At 39.7% G+C, this 23,271-nt stretch overlaps 3 protein-coding genes across 3 annotated transcripts; all 3 read right to left on the bottom strand.

The window, feature by feature from the left end:
* Positions 1-6,670: 6,670 nt before the first annotated feature.
* saxo3 (stabilizer of axonemal microtubules 3) lies at positions 6,671-9,053 on the bottom strand (the record flags this gene model as incomplete). The annotated part of the gene is made up of 5 exons (XM_079457737.1): positions 6,671-7,013; positions 7,695-7,783; positions 8,112-8,228; positions 8,436-8,612; positions 8,970-9,053. 5 exons carry the CDS (start codon positions 9,051-9,053, stop codon positions 6,671-6,673), a joined length of 810 nt encoding a protein of 269 aa, XP_079313863.1.
* On the bottom strand, positions 8,966-13,041 carry lin7b (lin-7 homolog B (C. elegans)). Its single transcript, XM_079457656.1, has 7 exons — positions 12,765-13,041; positions 12,384-12,527; positions 11,833-11,951; positions 10,739-10,810; positions 10,426-10,635; positions 10,168-10,331; positions 8,966-10,014 (listed from the first exon to the last, which is right to left on the bottom strand). Exons 1-7 carry the CDS (start codon positions 12,805-12,807, stop codon positions 9,993-9,995), a joined length of 774 nt encoding a protein of 257 aa, XP_079313782.1. The 5' UTR covers positions 12,808-13,041; the 3' UTR covers positions 8,966-9,992.
* A 946-nt stretch (positions 13,042-13,987) lies between these two features.
* snrnp70 (small nuclear ribonucleoprotein 70 (U1)) lies at positions 13,988-23,055 on the bottom strand. Its single transcript, XM_079456935.1, has 10 exons — positions 22,738-23,055; positions 22,099-22,252; positions 21,874-21,936; positions 21,720-21,774; positions 21,573-21,637; positions 21,007-21,069; positions 20,845-20,926; positions 15,748-15,849; positions 15,553-15,652; positions 13,988-15,470 (listed from the first exon to the last, which is right to left on the bottom strand). The coding sequence occupies exons 2-10, from the start codon at positions 22,243-22,245 to the stop codon at positions 14,669-14,671; spliced, it is 1,479 nt and encodes a 492-aa protein (XP_079313061.1). The 5' UTR covers positions 22,246-22,252; positions 22,738-23,055; the 3' UTR covers positions 13,988-14,668.
* Between the last annotated feature and the right edge of the window lie 216 nt (positions 23,056-23,271).

Below are 23,271 nucleotides of genomic sequence, written 5' to 3'. Positions count from 1 at the left end.
AGGGGAGGAGCCTGCGGAGAAGAAAAAAAGAAGCGATATTTAGTGATGTTCATATTCTTAAACATCATCAGGTTAAAGTAACCTATCACTTATACAGTAGGTTTATACAGCAATTTGTAATAGTCATGATTCTGTGGAGGATTTTATAAAAGTTGGTCAATGTCAAAACAAGTTGAACTCAAACACCCCCCAGCTACGCTTATAAAATCTAAGATATGTGAAAATCTAAAAATCGAAATGATGTTGATGCGGGAATATGATGCATGCATTTATCTACAAACACACAAATGTCGAGTTTTGTTCATCTCTCATAAAGGAGTTCAATGTACATTCCATGTTACATAATAAACAGTCTTCCCTTATAATAAGGGGATCCCTCCTTCTCTGCAATGCCCACCCGTCTCTCTTTTCCCATCTCACAACATCGCTCTGGTCCCATGTCCCCTCAATTCACTAAAACACTCTCCTCAATTACAGCGATGGGAGATGAAAATGACTGAACGTTTCCGTCCCCCCCCACACACATCATTCTTTCAGTGTGTCCAATAGAAAGAGGGAGAGGAAGAAAACGAGAGACACGAAGGGTGGGAGGAAGAGCGAGAAAAGCTAAAGGCAGAACCATTATTTGCTGAGCTACACAAAATAGGGAGAAAAGACTGCAGAGCATTAACTCTTACACGTTCAGTCTCTTGCTCTCTGTGTGCAGTGAATGTTATGGAGAACAGTCAGAATAGTGCACCTACAGTATTAGGTGTGACAACGTCAATAGCTTGCAACTGTTTAAGCGTGCAATCCTTAAAATGAGTCTACATGTATACATAGCTGCATTATCACTGCATTAAAGAGCTTTGCTGGAAAACGGAATCTTTTGCTATTTAGCTCTAGTTAAAGGGATAGTTAACCCAAAAGATTTTAATTCCGTTATCATTTACTCACCTTCGAGTTGTTCCAAATCTGAATACATTTCTCTGTTATGATAAACAAAGAGAAAGATATTTGAAAGAATGCTTGTAACCAAACAGTTTGTTGACCCCATTGACTACCATAGTAGGAAAAAATACTTTATAACCTTTCTTTTTTTTTCTGTTGAAAACAAAAGACAACGTAGGAAAGCAAACAGTTCTGGGGCGCTTTTGACTACTGTTGCAATTTTTCTTACTATGGTAGTCAATGGGTTCCAAGAATTGTGGGTATACAGGTCTACAGATTTGGAACAACTAGAGAGTAATTCATGACAGAATTTTCATTTTTGAGTGAACTATACCTTGGAGCAAGTGAGTCTACGGTCTTTAGGCTCATCTATACCTCTTGTTTAGCTGTATGTACTGCCATAAAAAGGCATAAGTATGTAACTGACTAAAATTGTGCCTGTAAAAGAGGAATTTGGCTCAACTTTCATCAGACAAATCCAGAAAAAGAAATCACAACTGCAACACTGTCAGAATCCAAAATAAAATGTGCCAGTCATGTTTGGCTTTTTGTATTATACATTCCTGTGTAACAGTTTTCTCTTCATGGTCTAAACTACTATAACCAGGGAGGTTTTTCTATAGACAAAATGTAGTTGAATCTTCGATTCACCTACTTTCTCCTTTATTTACAGTTTATTATTTCATTCATGTCCACCTGTTTTGTGAATAACTAATATAAAAGATCATAAGAGTGTGTGAGGGCTGAATCATATAAAACAAGGCGTTGGATTCATAGCTTCTCTAAATAAAGCCAATTGAGCCGGTTTCTCATTTCAGCACCATGGACAGCGCCTGGTGTTTCATCTCATCACTTCAAGCTAAGAACTGACATGTCACACCATAAGCAGTGATATCATTAACACAGAAGCATTTTATTAAATGCATAAGACAACATATTCAACTTAAAAATTATATTTATAAAAAGTATACTGTATATTCAGAAACATTTGAATACACAAAACCGACCTGACACATTATGTAAATTAATTTCCTTTAGAATCCTTTTGAACTAATTTCATTTAGTTAAAACTTTTTATTTGTATTTTCATTTTCAAAACTACATTGATCAAAATTGCCTGCTATGCAAACTGATATGAGCCCAGCATAGCCACATCTGGTCAAAAAAAAAGATTTTTAATGGATTAATGGATTTTAAAACATCATATAACAATATCCATGCCGACCATAAATTAAACGATAAATAGGAAGAACTGCAAAAAATGTATTACAAAGTGTGTTGAGAAAGCAAACAGAGCTCTCACTTAAAAGGGAAATCATTGTTAAGTGTGTGCGTGGACGGGGGAAGTACATTAAGTGTGTATGTCCGTTGGGATGGGGGTTGGTCGTGAGGACAGATACGCCTATAAAAGTCTACAGTACTATAGACGACCAACCATGAGCTGGCGGAGAGGAAAAGCGAGAGAACCGGTTACAGCCACTGAGGGGATTGTGACTGAGGATGCAGGAATGACTGCAGTAAAGGTAATAGAAGCACCGCCTCCATTAATAAAATATTTAAATGATTGAAAAATATGTATGATATTTGATATACACATGCATTTAGCATTATAGAAAAGAACAGAACCTGTTTTAAATTGATCTTAGCCACCTTTCTGGTATCTTACAGTATGCTTTAGTGTGTCTGCATTCTCTCTCTCTCTCTCTCTCTCTCTCTCTCTCTCTCTCTCTCTCTCTCTCTCTCTCTCTCTCTCTCTCTCTCTTTCTCTCTTTCTCTCTCTCTCTCTCTCTTTCTCTCTCTCTTTCGCTCGCTCGCTCTCTCTCTCTGTCTGGTGCAATGTGGATTCTTTTAGATTTCTCTATTCGCTATCCCACTGCAGTTGAGACTCAGCGGTGCTCAAAGGCCACCTAGAGGATTTATCGCAGAACTGCACACAACAAAATACTGCAGTCCCCCCTCCTCTCTTGCCTTTTTTCCTGTTGAGGTATGGATGCCTTGTGCAAACCATCTGTTCTTTAGCTGATGCATTGTGAGTGTGTGCGCATATTTCCTTTTCAGGTCGTACACCCTTTTAATTAACTGAAATCACTTTAGAATTCAATTCAATCGCTGATTTTGATGAATTAAGAAGCTATTATCTCAGACTCAACCAGACCACTTGGGTCAGTGATTGGTTTTGGCTTTTTCAATCCCTCCCTCTTTTTTCCTCTCTCTCTTATTTGTGTGCACCAGGCGACTCTCAGCTGAGTTGCTCATGTTGGCGTCTCTTGTGGAATAGCACTCAGGAGGGAGAAAACCAACAGCAGAACAAATTAACAGCACAAGGACGCTTGCGGATGCAAACATGGGCGTGTTCACACAAAATGGCATGTCACATTACATTTGCATGTAATTAATTTAGTTGAAAATGCTGCGTTAGACTCTCCGTTTCAAAAACTACACATAGACACCGAAGGTCACTAGTCAGGCTTTAACCTCTGCTTTGAAAATAATCACAGCTCTTACTGCAGAGAACAGATCGAAAGAGAGATAGCGGGCTTACAAGACTAATTTTACAGTGACAGCACTGAGCTGTGCACGACTATACTCATATCTCGCACTTAACAGTATTCATAAGATAGTTATAACCCTACACCCCCACCCACCCAACCCTCTCGTCTCAGCTCTCGTTAAAACCTAATTAATAAAAGTGCCCTCTCCGGTTAATTACCATCCCTTTATAGTCCCCCATTAAGTACTCAGGGAATGAAGCCGGAGAGCGATGGGATATAATTGTGTTAAGCCAAACCACACATGAACTTGATGGAAACTATTCTTAGCAGTGGGAAAGAATGGAGTATAGTGACAAGAGAGAGAGAGAGAGAGAGAGAGAGAGAGAGAGAGAGAGAAAGAAACAGATGGTGAAAAGGGGGTCACTTCAGGTGACTAGTAAAGGTGACACTTTAGAAATAAAGGTTGTGTTTTCTCATCGTGCAGGATCAGGGAAAGCATTAGCTTTGAGGAGGGAGTGTCACTGGTGTAAAAAGAGGACAGCAGTGCACATAGGATGTTGGTAGGTGGAAGAGGGAGGGCGAAAGGGAAGGACCAGAGACTGAAAACACGTGACCGAAACAAAGTAAAAAGAGTTTAACCAGTGTGTGATGCTCAGATAAAGTGTACAAAGAGGAAACGGTTACACTTTAGCTTTTTAGGCTTATGCAAGTTAGAACTAAAGAGCCTACTGCAACTCATCCAAAAGAGATGCTGGAACTTGGATGTGGCCAATTAAAATCTATTGGAATGCAGTATTTAAAAGTATTGTTTATATTTCATAGCTAAATGTTATGTCTGGCTACTCTTTTAAAAAACATAAGTCTGTTTTAGTTAAAGATGTAATGGGGGAAGACAAGTAGCCTATTCATGCAAAAAGACCTAAAGTGGTGAGTAAATATGTGAAAAGACAAGACACCCGAAATTTGACTGACAACAGCTAACGGACCACAAATGTATGCACTGAGGAACAATCAAAAGAGTAAAAAACTACAACAAAGTAGACCTGACTACTTGTTGAGTCCGTTGACACAGCGTACAGGCCTGAATCAGCACAACCGAAACACAAAATATAAGTAAGCTACCACAAGACAACGACACAGACACGCACCACAAACACCTATGTAAAATACTTACTCGTTGTGGGTCTGGCTCTCGCGTGCGGGCTGTGTGTGTGTTATACACATGAACACAAATTGCACGAAAATGTTTGATGGAATCGAGTATGTTTTTCGGATGTAAAGAAATGATCCTCTCGGCGTGCGGTCCGAATGACTGTGCAGAATGCTTAACCCAATATGTATTTTTTATGAAAATGGCTAAAGGTTATGAATAATGTAATATGCCCTTGCTACAACACATAGCATTTCAAAACATCGCCACTTCACCGTGCTATTATGCGTATGCCCGTTCCTTTGGTCATATATACAGAGAAAAATAAAGGCTATATATTCATTTAATTTCTCGCCTATGTGTCACTCTGGTCCTTTCGCATAAAATACATGAGTGACACCGCATTCCTCGTTCTAACATCTACATTTCATTTCCTGTTTTATTTTCATCTGTTATTTCCAATAAAGCTTGTATTAATCGTTTACTTTTTATTCCCTAAACGAAACAGTCTATCCAGCCGAAGAAAGCGTGCGTCGGGGAAACACCTCTCCCTCTCTGTTTAATCCTCATGCACTCACTCTATCCCTTTCTTCTCAATTTTAGCATCCTTTCTTGCGTATCTTCACCTGTTCCCGTTGTCCAGTGTTACAGTTAACGTAACCAGCTCTTTAGTTGCAGACTGAGATGCCTGTTTCAAATTATTTATGCCGAATAAGCACCATGTCGAACACGACGGGAAATGTTGTTCCTGAGATTCTCTGTCCTATTTTATCCGTTCGTTTTTCCCTCCCTCTTTTTTTGTTTAGGTAAACCAGTATTTCCAAACAATTTAGTCCTTAATCAAATGGTGACCCAGGATCCCTCTGTGTTTTCCCTCCCTTTAGCTCTTTAAAGGGAAAGGTGGCAGCTGGTGCCCCCTCCCCAAACCCCACCCTGTGTCATTTAACCATCTACATGCCAGGAGGAAACCTGTCGCTGTTTTCAGCATTCCTACCTGTTCGTGCCACCCATTAACTACCAAGCCACTTATGCAATGCACAATGGTACAAATAGAAACGACGTTTTAGCTAATGAACATTAAAACGAGTTTTTAATAGCTTTAAGACCTAACGTGAAAATCCAGTCATTGGTTTAAAACTTTAACCCAAACCCTAATTCAAAAATCGTCTATTGTGGGGTTTCTGGAGAGATTTAGTTTGTTTATATGTGTGAAAGGCTAGCACAGGACCAAATCTTTATATTGTGCTGGACAAAATCTCCTGAAATGAATCTAGAAATCTGTTTTGTCATCAATCTGTGACCAATGATTCTGCGTTTATCTCTGATTGATAAACTTCTTTTCATATACTTTGCCTTCACCTGTTCCTCAATTTCTGTCCACCCAACTTCCATATATGGGCTTGCATCAGACATGATCTCTCTCTCTCTCTCTCTCTCTCTCTCTCTCTCTCTCTCTCTCTCTCTCTCTCTCTCTCTCTCTCTCTCTTTCCTTGGCATACAGCCGGAGCCAAAGCAGGGGGAGGAGAGAAAAATGTGGAGTGAGTAAGTGGGTGGATGAACCTGATGAGGGAAATTCTCACTAATTTAAAATATTTTGCCAAATCATCTTTATTTTTCCCCACTATCACCCTCTTAGTTTTCCTTCAGGCTTTCTTCCAATCGCGAGATTGTGGCGTAGGCTAGTGGTTGAGCAAACACTACTATGCAACCTTTGTGGGCTGTCTTGGTGAGCTGCCAACTACATCCTCAGAGATATTTCTGTCTCTCACTCTCTCCCTGGTCTTCCCTCTTTACTTGCAGATTTTTTTAGCATGCTTTCTGTAATCATCCTGCAATTTTCTATGAAACGTACTAAAGCTTTTTATACAAATTAATGCACAAGCATGTAGGCAAACAAACAACTAATAAAGAATGTATATACACAGAATGTAAAAATCAATAAATCAATAAAGTGTCAGCCAATCACTCTTGACATGTTTTGTTCTCCATTTATTAATAACCCGCTGAACGACAAATGGAAAGGATGACAATAAACATGAATTGATGTTGGAAATCAACAATTAGATCTAATGCCGCTCACAGCCTATTTTTGTCAGTTTTAGACCATAGACATTTTGTTTTTCCCATATATCTGATTCTCTGTGCTATACATTTTGGGGACACCTAGAATGTCCAGTAACAGACCTCTACCACCATCTTGCTGTTTCAGCATATTTTGTGCAGATATAGGCAAAGGTGAATGCACAGGGACAGTAAAACTATCCATATACAGACTACTTTTACCCCTGTGAGGCAAAGGCAGAGGGGGGCAAGGGAGTCGAGGTTGACATGATAAAGTGGATGGAGCTTTATGAGCAGGAAGTCGGCTGTGGGCTCCACTCTTGGTAAGGGTTTCATTAAAGGTAGTAGCATCCATTACAGAGCGAGGAGTCAAATCTGACCTAAAATGAAGAATACAATTATGAAATAATTATATTTCTAAAGAATAATGCTGAGAAACAAAATGAAAATTAACCTTATTGCATTAACATTCTAGTCCATTGGGGTCCATTATCTTCTTACCAATACGGTCACCATTCACTCATATATATTAATTTATCAATCATTTCCCATCTGTTCAACGCTGAGTGTGACTTAGTGTCAATATGTGTTTGTGACCTTGCTGCCTTCAGTGTTGCCATCAGCAGCAGACAAGGTTCAGGAGACCAGAAGCTTAGATGAGCTATGCTTCACTAAATCATTTAAACCCGTCGGCAGCAGGCAAACGTGAAATATGAAGCATCTTCATTCAGGAGATGATATTGATATGAAAAGACCTTGGTATGTACAACCGGAGAGTGTAATCTGCATAATGCTGAACGAATACTATTCAGCCACAAATACTGATCATTGGTCCTGATCACAGATTTGCATCGTCACTGAAGTTCTTCCAGTGAAAAGTTTAGAAGTAGCGCATTACTCTCCACTTACATCTAGAGATTGGATCAGTTCTGCAAACCTTTTGATCTCTGTCATCACATTTGAGAAGCCACTGCTGCTGACCTCAGATCAGCAGACTAAACCAAAATTAGCACTCAAAGTATTTCACATTCACACAGCCCTCTGGTGGTGTACAGTGTTACCTGTTGAAGTGTTTAAAGTCGGCTTTGGTCGTGCTACAGACAGGATCTTGCACAAGGGACGGGGTCGTATTCAGCTGTCTGTATAGTGTCTGATTAAAATCAAGAGATGAATGAGTCATTTCATCATCATAGAAGCTCTGTAGGAAATAAAGCTGCGGTCTGTTGAGAGCTACTGGGTTCTGGTGACTACGATAGCCATATTAAGATACTTAAAACAAATACTTACATGCACATTTAATGTGAATTTCAAAGAAATATCCCAAAGCTCCACTCTCAAAATGTGTCAAGTTTATCTCTAAGCTGGTTTTCTCGTATTAATACAGTTAACACACCCTTTTACATGTGTGCTTAAAGATAAACATTTCCACAAAACAACATTGTATTTATGACTAGAATGGCCAACCCTTTGAATCTCACCTGCATCATGTCATAGTGCTCAGCCAGAGGTTCGAGTGCAGCTGACTGACCTTTGTAGCTGTCCTGCATTTCACTGATGGGTTTAGAGACAACCCTCACTCCTACACAATCGCTGAGCTGCAGATCAACACACATACACACACACACGTTTCGAAATCTTTATGGAGACTTGTCAAAGACTTGAATTGTTTATTCAATTTCCCTAATGGCTGCATTGGTCCCCACCATATAGCTGATCTCAGATTTTAATACCCATGTGGACCTAAATCTCTGTCTCACTCACACTCACACTCACACACACACACACACACACACACATCTCACCCTGTGAGCCAGTTCATTGATGAAGTGTGTGGTCCAGTGTGGAGGGGCTTTAGAATGGATCTCGTTGTACAGGGGTCCAGTCAGAGGCTTTCTTTCATGTTCAGTGTGTGAGGTGAGAGGAAAGTGAGCAGAAGTTACTCTGTTGTGACGGCGGAGGACAGGCGGAAGAGGAGCATTCTGCAGCAGTGACAAGATTTTGATAATATCGTTGAGATAATTTCTGGTGCTGAAGTGTCCCTTTAAAATGTTTTACGGTATAAACACGAGCACAGTTTTACAAGTCAACAAAAATGGTAAGACCAAGATCTAGAACTTTATATATGACGACATACAAGACAAAATACGCAAAGTAAAATAGGCCTATTTGATCACAGAGCTCACTATAATAGCAACATTCATTTGAATAGTTCAACAATTTAAAGTAACCATGTCACGGTACTATTTCCAAAGTCCTAATGGTAATCAAAGACACTTATAGAAAGATATTACTATAACGACAACTGGTAAATCAAACGGAATTTTCCATTTCTGTACCTTACATGTGTTCATATAAAACGGCAGAGGTGGAATAAATACGTGTCCGATGTTTGTGCTGGTGTGTCGAAGCTTTCGTTCCATTTTACTCACTTAATCCCATTAACCGAATAGACCGTTTTTATGTCGACAAATTAGACAGGAGACATTGTAGTAAGATGTTTTAGCGATAGATAAATCCGTTTCTGATGGAAAGAAGTCCTCCTCGTTTGTGATTATCCGTTGCTGTAGAAACGCGGGCGCGTTCCTTCGCCCATGTTGTTATTGGACGAGAAACATTTGCACGAGACAGCGCAGCAAATATATTAAATTGCAATATATTGTTTTGTGCTATCTTCAATGCGCATTTGAGCACATTTTAAGTTTACAAACTTAGACTTCTAAAGTAAATAGCTGGCTTTAATGCATGAATAAACAAAAATGGAAACATCAGAGTAACTGACTTGCAGAACACAAGCACTCGGCACACTTTTATGACAGTATTCACACAACCTGTTTGAGCATCGAGGTTTTTGTTTTGCTCTAACTGTGTTTGTGTGCTCCTTATGTCGTTTTCACAGACTACACAACATGGGGGTGCATAGCTTCAACACAAACTAAATAAAAAACACATGAACAATGGTCAAACAAGAAACCATCATGCCATTTAGTTAATGAACAACATTCCACTGTAAAAGACAATACCCCACATATAAACACTTCCTAATCCAGTATATTTAAAAAGCTCTCTTCTGTGCTACCAGACACACAATACCCCCTCCCAGCATATCACAGGTTGAAGGTTCCACATAAGAATAAAACAGAAAATTGGACTCGGACGGACCAGATGCCCTATGCAGACTGTTCCTGCCCTCGGCCAGGAAAATAGTATATTTAGGTCTACATTTGTTGAGATCATTCCGCTAACATATAAATAACATATTTGGGGTGGTCTAAACTGATCTCCTCTGGGTCTTCCTCCATCCTAATGGAGTAGAAAGGGTGGGAGAATGGATCAGCACGCCAGACTGATGGTGAGAACGGTTAACCTCTAGACTCCAAAGACCTGTTCAGATGAAAAGACAATGTTAAAGAGTAAATATTTAAAACTTTGTTTTTCGTTCACTTTCGCCTTTACAATTTATGAATGTACTTATTCTGTATTGTATACATCCCAACAGAATAGAGAGAGGAAAGAAAGAAGGATTAAAACACTCACGAGTAACTGGTATGCTGCTGACGTCTCCTGGCACTTCTCATCTTCTCAAACCTGGCTTCCATCTCCTCAAGGACTTTAGGGGTATAACGCACCACTAGCTTTACCGAACCCTGTGCTGCCTTTAGCAGCTCTACGGCTTTCTCGTGGTGCTCGCCCTCTACACTCTACATGAAGATCAAATAAAAACGTACCACTTACATGATATTATGGAGAACACGTGGCAAAATTATACATTTTAGACATACTGCCCCAACTTACCACACCATTAACAGATAGCAGTTGATCTCCTCTCTTCAGACCCCCTTGCCGGTCAGCAACCCCACCGGGGATGACCCTGGAGATGTAAATGGGAGAGTTCTGTTCTTTTCCCCCCATAATATTGAAACCAAGCCCCTCATCTGTTTTAGGGAGTTCCACCACTCTAGGGTGAGCATGTCCTTCGCTGGCTGCAAATGCTGCTACTGTAGCCTGAATAACAGACAAAGATGACCGTGTATAAAAGTAAAAAAATAAGGGTGTGCAAGGTTTTAGGAGTAATTGTGTTTGGCATAGCAGGTTGCTACTCTGTTACCTTGGCAGTGGCTTGGGCTCGCACCTCTGGCCCACCAACAATGTCCAATGTGTCGTAAAGTTGCTCATACACCTAACCAAGAAAGGCAGCATGTAATCTCAGGTAAAGTGAAAAAACATTAGTCATGTATACTGAGATAATGAGATTAAGTACATAGAAATGACAGGAATTTGGTTTAATACGTACATGTGAATGTACATAAATGACTGACCTGATAACCGTTCAATAATATTAATCTTAATGATTTTAGAAATAAGGTACAGTACAAATCTACTTCTGCATTATTACAGGGCTATATACAAAATAAATAAAAGTGCATTTAATTTTATAACGTTTAGAAGGCATTGAAAAAAAAGGTTTGCTGGAAATATGGCGTTTGGAATTAAAGACCATTATAAAGTTTGGAGGTCTCATATGTGACTACAGAAGAATTTCAGAAAGCTCTGTAATAACAAAGTTTTTGTCATGTGTTTTCAAGACTGTGAGGGAGAGGGAATGATAAACTGATCCAAACCATTTCATTAAGCAATACAAAGAAAAGGACATCTGAAGGACATTAGTGAAAACTGACTCTGTTTCATTGTGCATATATTGTGAACAGACTACACTGCTGCCAATGAACCTCATAAAACACAAGTCAGGAGTTTGATACGGGGGCTGACGTGAAATGTATCTCAAGGACACAGGGAAGTGAGTCATTCAGTGAGTGCAGCAGTTTTGTCATTGAGCAAAGACCATAGATGAAGAAGGCATAGTGTTGTCTTTTACACAACAGTGACATCATCTCTGCCTTCACACACATTTATACCGGGCCATTTATTTTCTATTATATTCCATGAAGTCAGCACAAGGAAAAATAAGTCCAGCAGACACATTAATCCAAAACAATTTGGTTAATTTTAACAGTATACAACTTTATCAGTTTTTGTGTTGTCTTGGGAACGAACCCATGACCTCTGGCTCAGTGTTGCTAGCACCATGGAGCTGATAACAAAATACAATCTTAGTTGTGTTGTTTTCACCACATGCATAAAAGGTTATTATTTAATTAATAACAGTCATCCATTTGTTTTAAGGATGTAAGTGGTCTTTACCTCTCTGATGGCAGCACAGAATTTGCTCTGTAATACTCGCTGTAGAGCCTGGAGTTTAGGAGGAGGAAGTTCACCACTCCTTTGTAGTCGATCCAACAATTCTATCACTCTGCACACATCTGGAGAAATAAGATTGACAAATCAGAAAGATACAAAACCGGCCGAAATCTCTCATTGTCAGCATTCAATAACATCAGGTCAGGATGGTAACTTAAGGGTCATTGACTGCATTAGTTTTCAAATAACACGATTGCATTTAATGTAACATCCTGCTCTCTTTTCAATAAATGTTTAAAACAGGGACGTTAAAGTACATAATATTGAACAGCTTACTGCTTCAATATAAACAATTGTCTGCCGAGATCAATTCTATTTCTTCATTCACAATAGAAGCGCGAGCGCCCCCAACATGGGACATCCATTAATTCATATCATGGGCGCACCTGAACTAACCAACCACTTTACCCTTCACTTTATTGATAAACGTATGATATTCCCGAATTACACATCTTTTTGGGGATGTAATGAACAGAGGCAGGTAAATGAATTACCTCTTTCCAAGCAGAGCGGTTCAGTCATCGCGGCCATGTCCACGTCTTTACCCGTGTGGTAATACGATGACATCATTAGGGTGGCTTTCTTCAGCAGAGGAATAAACCTATCGCAACAATGTGCCAATAAACTGTGCGAGGTATCTTTTTGGAAGAAAAGGAAATGCGTTTAAATGGTAAAATGCGACAGAAACAGCACAGACGCTTTTGCTTCGCTGCTGATGCTCGAGTTAGTGATGGCCGGGTTCGCGAACGAATCGTTCTTTTGAACCGATACTTTTGAGTGAATCAGCCGATCCGGTTCACCAAATCGAACTGAATCGTCCTAAACGGTTCACGTCTCAACTACGCACTTAATCACAAATTACTTGTATTACCCACCTACTGGAGTGTCTGACAGTCCCTTTGACTCGAAATAGACCATTTTATTATTCACTTACTCCAGCTGTAGTGAACTGAAGTGGGTTGAAGAGACAACTAATGAGCAAGAGCATCTGATCTCGTTCTCAGAACCGATGATACTGCGCATGTGTGTTCTTTTAACGGATAAAAAGCTTTTAAATCAGACATTTTATCAAACATCATGGGTGTGATACTATAAAATACATAGGAAATATATTTAGGACTTTATTACTGCCTTATCACTGTATGTACACCGGCAGTACACTGAACCAAGAATGTCAGACTGTAAAATCCGATGAGTTGATGATAGTGAGCATGCTTGATTCACTTTGAGGATACATAATGTGGACAACTGATGCTGTGAATTTAAATATATGGATTAATCATTTAATTAGAAATAAATCGTTTTGGATGTGCAATGCTCGTATTTCTGTAAAATGCTGATTAATTTATTCTCTTTTAAGACTTAAAATATCACAGTTCGCACATCAGTGTGTCTGTATTTGGGTGCTTTGTTGCAAGATTTATATGAAAGTAACGTGTACGATGACGATGATGTGTTTTCTGACATAAATTATGATTACTGGTGTATATATTAAAATTTGCTGCGTGTACTTGACGCGTTACTTTCCATAACCAGCGCGAATCGGACCACTATCACAGTGCAGCCGTTCCTTCAGTGACGCAACTCCCTACGTCATAGCTCTTACCCAGTGTTTCTCGACCAGAGCGGTCTTCTGTCATTTATCCTACCCATCGAATTTTGCTACCCTAGTTGGGAAGGGGTAATTTAGGTGTAAGGGTTGGGTTAGTCCCGAGGTAGCAAAATTTGATAGCGTCGTATAAATGGTCAGAACACCGGTTTAGTGCTGAAAAATGACTCTCCATTTACATTAGGTGTGGGGGAGGGGTTCAGATTAGCTAATCCCCCAGCAATTTCAATGAGAGGACGCGTAATCTGGCAGGGAGTTCGGCACAACACACGGGGTACAATATGGAGCATCAAGATTAGCTAGAATATGACAAGCATTAAAAAAAGGTAAAATTAAGATATTTCTTCGCTTGTTCTTATAACAAATGTCTTTCAAATTATACCTGTTGTACAATGGTGGGTATCAGTGGGGGAATAAAACGATTCAATGGTCTTATCGGTCACTAAATTGACAAAAATCCAAAACAATAGATAAAATAAAAAAGTCACATTGGCAATAAAAAGTATTTATTTAAGGAGAGAAATGCAGAACCAATACAACCAGATATGGGCTTAAAAAGAGAAAAATTAAGAGCAGTTTTCGTGAACCCATGGCAAACATTCCTATTTAAAAATCATTTTTCTACATTTACACCTTCACCAAAGTAAGGGATCACTATTGAATTTTCAAGTCACAGTTTGGACCAAATATATAACGGTGTGCGAAAAACAAACAAACCAATACCAAAAGGAAACCACTATGAAAATGGACATAACAGTACTAAACAACCATGACGTTATCTCTTGACCGAAACACTCAATATTTTAATACAGAACAGATTGTTGAGTTATGGATCTCTTCCCAGTAATATTAACTTGGCTGATGTAGGACAAAAAATGTTTGTCATACAGCATAGTTATTCGGTGAACTGATAAGTACCAAAACTGGTTAACTGGGTTCAAAATAAAAAAGCTCAATTCATCTACATAATCATTGTTTTAACTAAAGGATGAGTTCTACCATGGATACACTAAAGTCTGTGATCACTGTTTGTAGTACAGTATATAATACTCACACACTGTGGACATAGTGCAAGCAAGAGTGGAGGCATTGAATAATGGTTGAGGGGGAGAATATTGGTAATTCGAAAACACATTACAACTGGATCACACACACACAAACTCTGGCACTTTAGTACTCATCCCCCTGGGCCTCCAACCTGTAACCATTCTCATTGGAGGCATAGCCCTCTCCTGACTGTATTGAATCCTGATCCATCATCATCATTCGCATCCCATCCTGTGAACCTTCCTCTGATTGTGGGGGCACTGGTTCTTCACCTTCTTCACCTCCGTTACCAACACCCTCCTGATCACCTGATGATGACACTTGTCTATCTTCCCTTCGGTCTCCACGATCCCGGTCACCGCGGTCACGCTTGTGTTCCCGATCTCTGTCCCTATCTCTTCTTCTATCCCGGTCCCGGTCTTTATCTCTGTGACTGCGCTTTCGGTCTCTGTCCCTCTCTCTGTCTTTATCTCTATCCCGCCCCCTCTCCTCCCCTTCTGGACCACTTGGCTCACCACCCAAGGAGTCCTCAACACCCCTTTCTCCTCCATCTGGATTCACGCCGTCAGCTAGCCCACCAACGCCTTCTTCCACTCCATCTGCACCCTTCACTCTCTCCCGGTCTCTCTTTCTGTCCCTGCTTCTGCTTCTCCTCTTGCGGTCTCTCTCTCTATCCCGGTCCCTACTCCTTTCTCTACTGTCCCCAGGAGCACCTCTTTCTCTTTCCCTGTCCCGACGCCGGCTGCTGCCCCCAGTTTCCTCTCCTGAAACCACAACCGCCCTCTCTCGCTCACGAGACCTGGTACGTCTGCGCCTTTCTCGAGAACGAGAGCGTCTGCGTTCTCCGCGTTCTCCACGTTCTCCACGCTCCTTGTCTCGGTCACGACTACGTTCTCTTCGATCGACACGCTCCCGATCACGGTCACTACGGGAGAAAACACTTTTGTCAGTTTTCAACACATCAAAACGCTAAAAACATGCATAAAAACAACCACATTCCAACTTACCTTCCAATTGGTCTGTCATCGTAGCGGGAAGTGTCATCTCTGCCGGAATGCTTGATGTTGACATCTGCTCCTCCTCTCCGTGTACCTCCAAGACCTCCACCTGAATAGCAAAAAACAAATATTAAAAAGGCAACAGGGATACAAGAATTCCAGCCTTTTCATTAACTAGATGTCTGATTAATCAATAATATTTACCAAGTCGACGGGGCTGCCATCCTTTGACTGTTCGTCCTCTTTCAACATCAACAAGTACTCTTCGTCCATCAATTTTCTTACCATCTGCATGCTTGTAGGCAGCTAAAGATGTTGACAGATGAGCAATAGCAAAGTAAAGATAGAGGAAGGAAAGGAATAGAGAAAACAGAAAGAACAGTTGGGCAATGAGAAACAAAACGCACACAACAGTATTGCCTGCTACATACCTTGAATTTAGGATGAACTCCATTCAAAATAAAGTCATTTTAAAGCCATTGAAGGTATACGCTTACCTCAGAATGGATAACACACCAGGACTGAGATATATCGACAATCAGTACAATGAAACATGCAAAGTTTGGCTTGAGATGCGGGGCCACCATACAGAATAAATTTACCTTTACAAATATTCTCTTCTACATTCATAACAGAGAATGGGTTTTAGCATATGTTGTGTTCTCCGCACAAATGCAAAAGACGGATAAAGGCTCCAATTTAGCAAAATAATCTAAATCCAAATTTGTATCTGCTCCTCTTATATATTCAGCATTACTTTAGGCATTTGATATAGCACCCACCTGGTATAGGACTGTGTGCTTAAATGCACCGAAAAAAACAATCAATAGTTGTAGAAGCTTTAAATGTTTTCCTGGTAAAGAGTTTCAAAATCCAGCTACCATTTTGCACAAGTATATTAGATGGCTCTGTCAGGTTTAACTGGATGCTACAGCTAGTAAAGGATTAAAGTGTGCTTTTGAAATGTTTTGAAGGGAACATTCTGCTTTGCCCTGACATTCAGAAATAAATTAGGCAAAATACTCAATGATTTTTTTTAGGGAAAGGGCACCTTTAAGTGGATCACAAAAACACAGCAAGCACAGTCTTCATCTACATGTACAGTTACAACCACAGATGCACAATGTACATCTGTGGTAACAACACCTTGTACCACGTTATGTCAATTTTAAGTGTGATCCACAATTAAATTTACAGCAATGAATCCATGAATATCGTAAAGGAATAGTTCACCCAATTCCGCATTGATTTGATCATAGCAATATTTTGTCCTGCTCGGGAAAGTCAATGGGGACCATTTTTGGGTGAGCTATTCTTTCGAAAAAGGCACATGGTGAATGCATTTAAGGAAAGAAACAGCCTGTCAATACGCCAAAGTTTCACTCGCACAGAAGCAAGCACATTCATACAAAATTTCTTTAAGCAGTCAAGCACTGAGGACCATTCAAACACATCCCACACACAAAAGGAAAAACGTTGTAAAGTTTTACTTCTTGCTTTTACTGCTTATTACAAAAACTGTACTTCTAACATATGATTTAGGACAAGAAACAAATATCCTCTCCTACACACGTCGAAACCCTGAAGTGTTTTATCATTACCTTAAGCTTACCACATTACCTGAAGATGCTATCTTACCATAAACACTTGGCCAAGGATGGACTTCCTTGATGGAAAAACCCCACGGAAACGTAGCCTGGCGAATCCAGCTGCCTCCAATTAAAATGTCTCAGTAAATTGGATACTCGATAAAAAAGCTTGAACCAAGGGATCAGGGATCCAATTCTTCAACAATTAATTTGATGAAATCCACAAAGCTACTCTGGTCTTCACGTGGTCAAGTTCATGAGGGCCTTACCACCAAACCCTCAAGCTCTTTCACATACACTGTCCTAACATCTCAAACAAGAGGGCCTTACCAGCAACCCTCAGACCACCAGAACTCAACTAGAGGGCCTTACCAACCACCCTCAAATTTATTATCCAACAAGAGGGCCTTACCATCCACCCTCACCAACATAGTCTATAAGAGGGCCTTACCAACCACCCTCTCATCCAAAAAATTTATCTGCTTTATGTCATTAAGATAAATGTTAAATGGTATGAACCCTGAACATACGTTACAGGATGTTGACGTTTACCAATTCCATTGAGTCCATTTTGTTGCCTTGGTTCACTGGGTGCTTAACCAGAAAATAAAATAAGCCTACAAAGGTTGTGAACAAGAACCTAATTTATAGCTCTGTGGGACTTTGAAAGATTACTTCTGATGCTAATAAAGCGAAGTACAACTAAATGATAAATTGAAATTCCCCTCCGGTGATTTTATGAATCTAAGAAAACTCTAGGACTGGACGGAGATGTTGAGTACAGGGGAAACCCTTAGATAGATTTGTAAATTATGTTACAGTATTCTACGCGATTTGAACATCCAAAGCCTTGCTTAATCAATTCTATTAAAGCCAATTCCTATTATCAACATTTAAGACCACAGTCAGGGGTTAAAATCCTGAGCCTGTACTTTTTTTGCGAGGTTGTGAGAGTAGACACATATGAAGGGTTATTTTTCAAACAAAAAATAACATTTGAAAATAATTTCCCTTGAAACTAACTAGTAACATGCAATTTTTGATAGATCAGGCATGTGATCAGCCATGGAGAAAAAAGACTGCAAGCACCCTCCCCAATCCCCCCCACCGTTATAGTCTTTAATGTTAGTAATTAAATGTTACATGATTAAAAACAGGCACCTGTTTGCCAAATAGCTATTTTTCACTTAGCAAAGCAAGAACAAACTATTATAATTACCCAATTCTGACTTAGAATTTTGGAAATATAAATTCAAATGTTTATTAGTTTAACGTCACCTAAATATTTAATTAAGAAGGTTGATGGTTTGTGCAAATATCTTATGCTAATGTCAAATAAGATGAAAAAAGTAAATACTACTGTGGCCTCAAGAGACTTCCATACACTGCCACTAGATGTCACATCTAAGGCCTTGTCCAAATGAAATAAAGGCTTTACAAAACGCTGCATGTTTTAGTTCATTTAAATATATGCAATCAGTAGATAATTCAACGCGTTATTATTAGAAAGTGACAAGATCGGCCATTTGTAAAGTTCCAAGGCATTAAGTTGCGGAATGGCCTATTTTAGTCTCTGAATATAGATAATGTTATATACTTCCAGACTCTAGATTTTCTGTATACGTTACAAAAAGTTTTTCAGTTCCCCACTTAAGAACGACACCACACACTTTTTTTGAGTACCAAAACAGCAGTGTTTGGCATCTATTTTCACGGACTACCTGGATACATGAATAGAACTCTCAAAATGATGTTCTGAAAGAAGCGGTCGCTCTGCATTTATAACAGGCATGTGTATGACGAAGAGAGCCTAGAAAATAACTTGTCCATCGCCAAACCCCCACCCCAATCCCGTCACAAATTTAAATCAATAGAATTTTTGAAATTTACGCAAGTGATCCCAGAAAAGTAAAAAAGTACAGAAATCTGTATTTATACAGAAAAGTAACATCCCTGATAGATTAACATATCAAATTCAAAATTGTAAAAATCCTACTTTTTAAAAAGAAAAAAATAAGACTCACATTTTTTGTACTATTGGGGGTGGCATTTTGAGAGCAAAATAAAGTGACTAGATCTATGATGAATTGTGTACTCTTGTAAACTACACTTAGAAATTAGCATGCGACACACAGGAGTGGATGCGGAGGTCTGCTTTTATGATTTGCCGTAAGGCAATATTATGGATCTTTGTCATTCTCCATTTGTGTATGGCATATTTGTAACAGACTTAAAAAGCTGCACCCTGCTTCGGGCTTTATAAACTTACTCTCCATCCTGCCGACTGGAGTTGCTTGCTACTCTCAAACATGACGTCTGCACTCCAGCAAGCACACTCCAAGACCCGCCCCATTTTTGTTTGTTTGAGAGTGATAGCAATGTTCCTCTCATACCATTGGTAGGCCAATTTATGAACTAGAACTGATATCAAGAAGCCTTTTTAAATGTAATATTTTTCTTCCACAGTCACAAGCTGGTGAAAAACTAAAGCCCTGCATAGTGTGCATTTTGTTTGTCACCATGTCAGACGGCTTAGTCTTATTCCACGACTGCAGTAGCTGATATCAAACATGCACGATCACATTCAAAACGTACCACAAAACAAATTTGTGGGGGGCAGATTACACATCTACTGTGGCATAACTCTGTAATCAAGCGCTACACTGACTTAAAAACATCAACAGGTTCATTGCTTTCTGTACACCACCACCACATTTGCTTCCACAGGTGACTCAAATGGGTTTGCAAACATGCCCTGTACGGTCAAAGTCTGAAACTTGCACTAGTATTAGTACCATGGCTTTAATAGAAAAGATTACAGGCTCAGTCATGTGAAAACTCACCCAAGCTACGTTCGACGCCCTACAACTTAACCCTAAAATTGGCCAGATGAAAAGTGATTTGGACACCTATCAGCCTACAATTAGATGAGGGTGTAAAAAAATCTTACCCATCATACAAACCCATCATACCAACCATATACTGAGCTGTGGTAGTAGGGTGTAGATGTATCAAAACCATCATCATGATCTGCAAGCCAGCTCTGGCCAATAGCCATCAGAGATAGGCGGCTGCAGTAGCAATGAGAACAACACAGAATTAATAAATAGCATTGACTCGCTCTGCAACACTTCAGTAATGAAAGCCCTTATGAGTAAAGCGTTTATATGAAATGCTCTTTATTCACCAAACATAAACAGGTGTGTAGTAAACGGGTCACCTTTTCACTACAGTGGGCCTTACCCTTAAGCTTACCATCCCCGCTCCAGCCGGAAACACACTCTGCTATGTCACACTGCCTAAACATTACAGAGATGCCATAGAGTGGCAACATTCATCAGAATGTATGTTGGGCTAACGCAGAGACGCACTCCGCTCTTCCTTCCACCTCCTTTACACAACATGTGCGGCACCATCACACACCAGATGCAACACGCGCGCACACACAGGGGTAAGAAACAGGAATATACTACAAACACACAGACATGGATAGGACTGACAAGACTGCCATCCACAAACACACAAGCACAAATGAAGTTTTTAAAAGATTCTCAGTTATACTACCGTGTTGCAGTTTATTGGACGACATGTACAAACTTTATTAGTCAAAGTTTGTGGTCATTGTAGAAAAAAACCACCACTGAAGCTAATTAAAAAGATCTTTTTACAATATCTATTAAGTTTTAAAGATTACTACTTCTTGTCTACTCACAGTGCATGTCCCTCTCGTGTTCGTATTCGATAAACGCGTAGCCTCTTGGTTTTCCGGTTTTCTTGTTGAACACGATGTAAATCTGATAAATTCAGACAAGTACAAAGATGAGACTGATGATACAAAAAGACACGATAAACATGCATATGAAACTAAACATACCCGTTTGATGGGACCATAGACTTCAAACTCACGCCGCAGCTTGGATTCTGTGGTGTCATAATTCTGCAAAAAAGAACCAACGTTGTATAAGGTGCCTTAGGTAAAGATCTCTTAATATTCTGACTCCTGTTACTGAGTGTTCACACCGCCAGTGACCCCTAGCGACTATGTCAATAATTTCAATGGAGAGCTGGAGATTTCCAGCGACGCAACAAAGTTGAGCGACTTTCAGGAGCGACAACCAATTGTAGTTTACATCATCCGTCGGCCATCAGTTACAGATTTCCTTTAGTTCAGTGGTTAGAGAATGACACTAGCAATGCCAAGGTTGTGGGTTCAATCATAGGGGATTGCACATACTTAAAAACAAATGTATAGTATAATGCAATGTAAGTCGCTTTGGATAAAAGCATCTGCCAAATGCATAAATGTAAATGTACAGCAGGATTTGTTTATAACAACGCCTTCTAACGGTCTCATAGCAAGAGACTAGCGACTGAGTCGCTGATGGTGTGTACGCACAATTAGTTGGTAAGCTCTCTCAACAACAACAAAAATAAACTCACAATTCGAGCCACAAACAAAGTCTTAAAGGCATCGCCCTGAGCATTAGGATCGTTGTGTGGGTCCCCTGCAGAAATACACAAAAGAGTTGCATAAAAGTGTTATAACAGTCTCACAGAAGTTCAGTTGTGAGCAGCTTGCATACTTACATTGTTTCAGTTCTACTTCCATCACACCTTGCCTCCTTTCCATCTTCTCCCTTCTCTAGAATTCAAATCAGAGTGACCCATGTTACATTCAATACGAGAATATTTAATAAGTATATTCCGTCAAAAACTCAAACAACGAGTATGACTTCCTCACCTTTCTCTCCAACCTTTCATCTCGTGTTTCTGCTCTTGTAGGTGGTGGTGCATCTCTGGGATCCTGATAAACAGTGAGTAGCAAAAACATTATAACAACCCTTTATAATGATTCAAAACGACCATTTCATTATATGACACCAACATACTAAAACTTAACTAATCTTCAAAAGTAACATTTTAGATTTAACTATGACAAAAATATCAGGTCAAAGCCTTGAAGTACCTCAAACTGCCGAATGAAAGGGGCAATGCCACAGTACGGCTGGTTGTGATGTTTCTCATGGGGAAGCTTTTCTAGCTGAGTCAGGAAAGGTATCGGGTCCCGCGGAGCAAACAATGCCAGCAGGTTCGGGGGTAGAAACTGAGTCATTGTTCACCTATAAGAGAGACATTTCGTTGATTTAAATTGAGCCTTTAACCAACACGCACAACGTTATAACATTAATGATAAATAACTCGATTTCAATGAAAAGTAAAATAACTGGTCAAAACCCACATTTAATTGTTTAAAAACGTAACGTACACGTTAATCGTTAAAATTGTCAGGCTTTACGTGACTAAATCACACGAGTATCTAAGAAGTTGGATTAGCATTCGCAGCTAACGTTAACGCTCTTGGCAACGTGCACACATTTACACTCGAAATAGCTCAACACAGACTTTCTGCATTGAACAATCTTACAAACAAGCCGGGGGGAAAAGAAAAATCACACAAACAAAAACATTCCACGCGGTGCTAACCGTTTTCAAGCTTAAGCTAAATCCTGGTTAGGGTCCACTCTGCTAATTCAACAAGGACTGAGCAGTTGATCAGATCAGAGATCGGTAACATTTCCCTGCGCGGCCTAACGTCCCACTTTACCTGAGCTTTTCATTAAATCCCGAAGAAATCTCCAACTTCAGCCCAAATCCCTCCGCATGTAGTTATGAAAATCTTCGTGCATTAATTTCGTATAGCCTGGTAGTTTGGAATGTGTGTCTATCAACACAATAACCAACGTGTGTTCTCGTCGAGACGAGCGAGTTGTTCCTTTCTTAAAATGGCGCGAGGCCGTAAAGTAACCACAGCGATGTTTTACGACACTTTGGTAGGAGTGGGGTTAATTCTTCTTCGTCCAGTTTTCTGGCCGACCCCTCAGTTGAAGTATTAGCGCCACCTACTCTGTTTCTTGGCTGATGAATCTGTGTTGTTCTGTTATTGTTCTTTTATTTGGAGACGACCCTCACCCCAGAGGATCATGGCCCGTGTTGTATATATATATATATAGTGTGTATGTGTGTATAATAATATAAAAAAATCAACAATCATTAAAGGCAACCATGACAACATATATTAAAATAAAATAAATAAACTATATTATGCACGTAGCAAGAGACAAATAAAATAGTTTTAGTT

Source organism: Barbatula barbatula (genome assembly GCF_947034865.1).
Source record: "Barbatula barbatula genome assembly, chromosome: 5".
Lineage (NCBI taxonomy): Eukaryota > Metazoa > Chordata > Actinopteri > Cypriniformes > Nemacheilidae > Barbatula > Barbatula barbatula.
The sequence above is the reverse complement of the archived record's forward strand: the minus strand, read 5'-3'. Positions and strand labels throughout refer to the sequence as shown.

Excerpts from the sequence above, each read along its gene's own strand:
- lin7b (XM_079457656.1), bottom strand. The coding sequence starts at position 12,807 with ATGGTCTATTTCGAGTCAAAGGGACTGTCAGACACTCCAGTAG. Across the intron at positions 11,952-12,383 it reads ACCGCTCTGCTTGGAAAGAG|ATGTGTGCAGAGTGATAGAA; the intron begins GTAATTCATTTA and ends TTATTTCTCCAG. Across the intron at positions 10,636-10,738 it reads GAGCCCAAGCCACTGCCAAG|GCTACAGTAGCAGCATTTGC; the intron begins GTAACAGAGTAG and ends TCTGTTATTCAG.
- snrnp70 (XM_079456935.1), bottom strand. The coding sequence starts at position 22,245 with ATGACTCAGTTTCTACCCCCGAACCTGCTGGCATTGTTTGCTCCGCGG. Across the intron at positions 15,653-15,747 it reads ATGGCAGCCCCGTCGACTTG|GTGGAGGTCTTGGAGGTACA; the intron begins GTAAATATTATT and ends TTTGCTATTCAG. Across the intron at positions 15,471-15,552 it reads GATGACAGACCAATTGGAAG|TGACCGTGATCGGGAGCGTG; the intron begins GTAAGTTGGAAT and ends TTTCTCCCGTAG.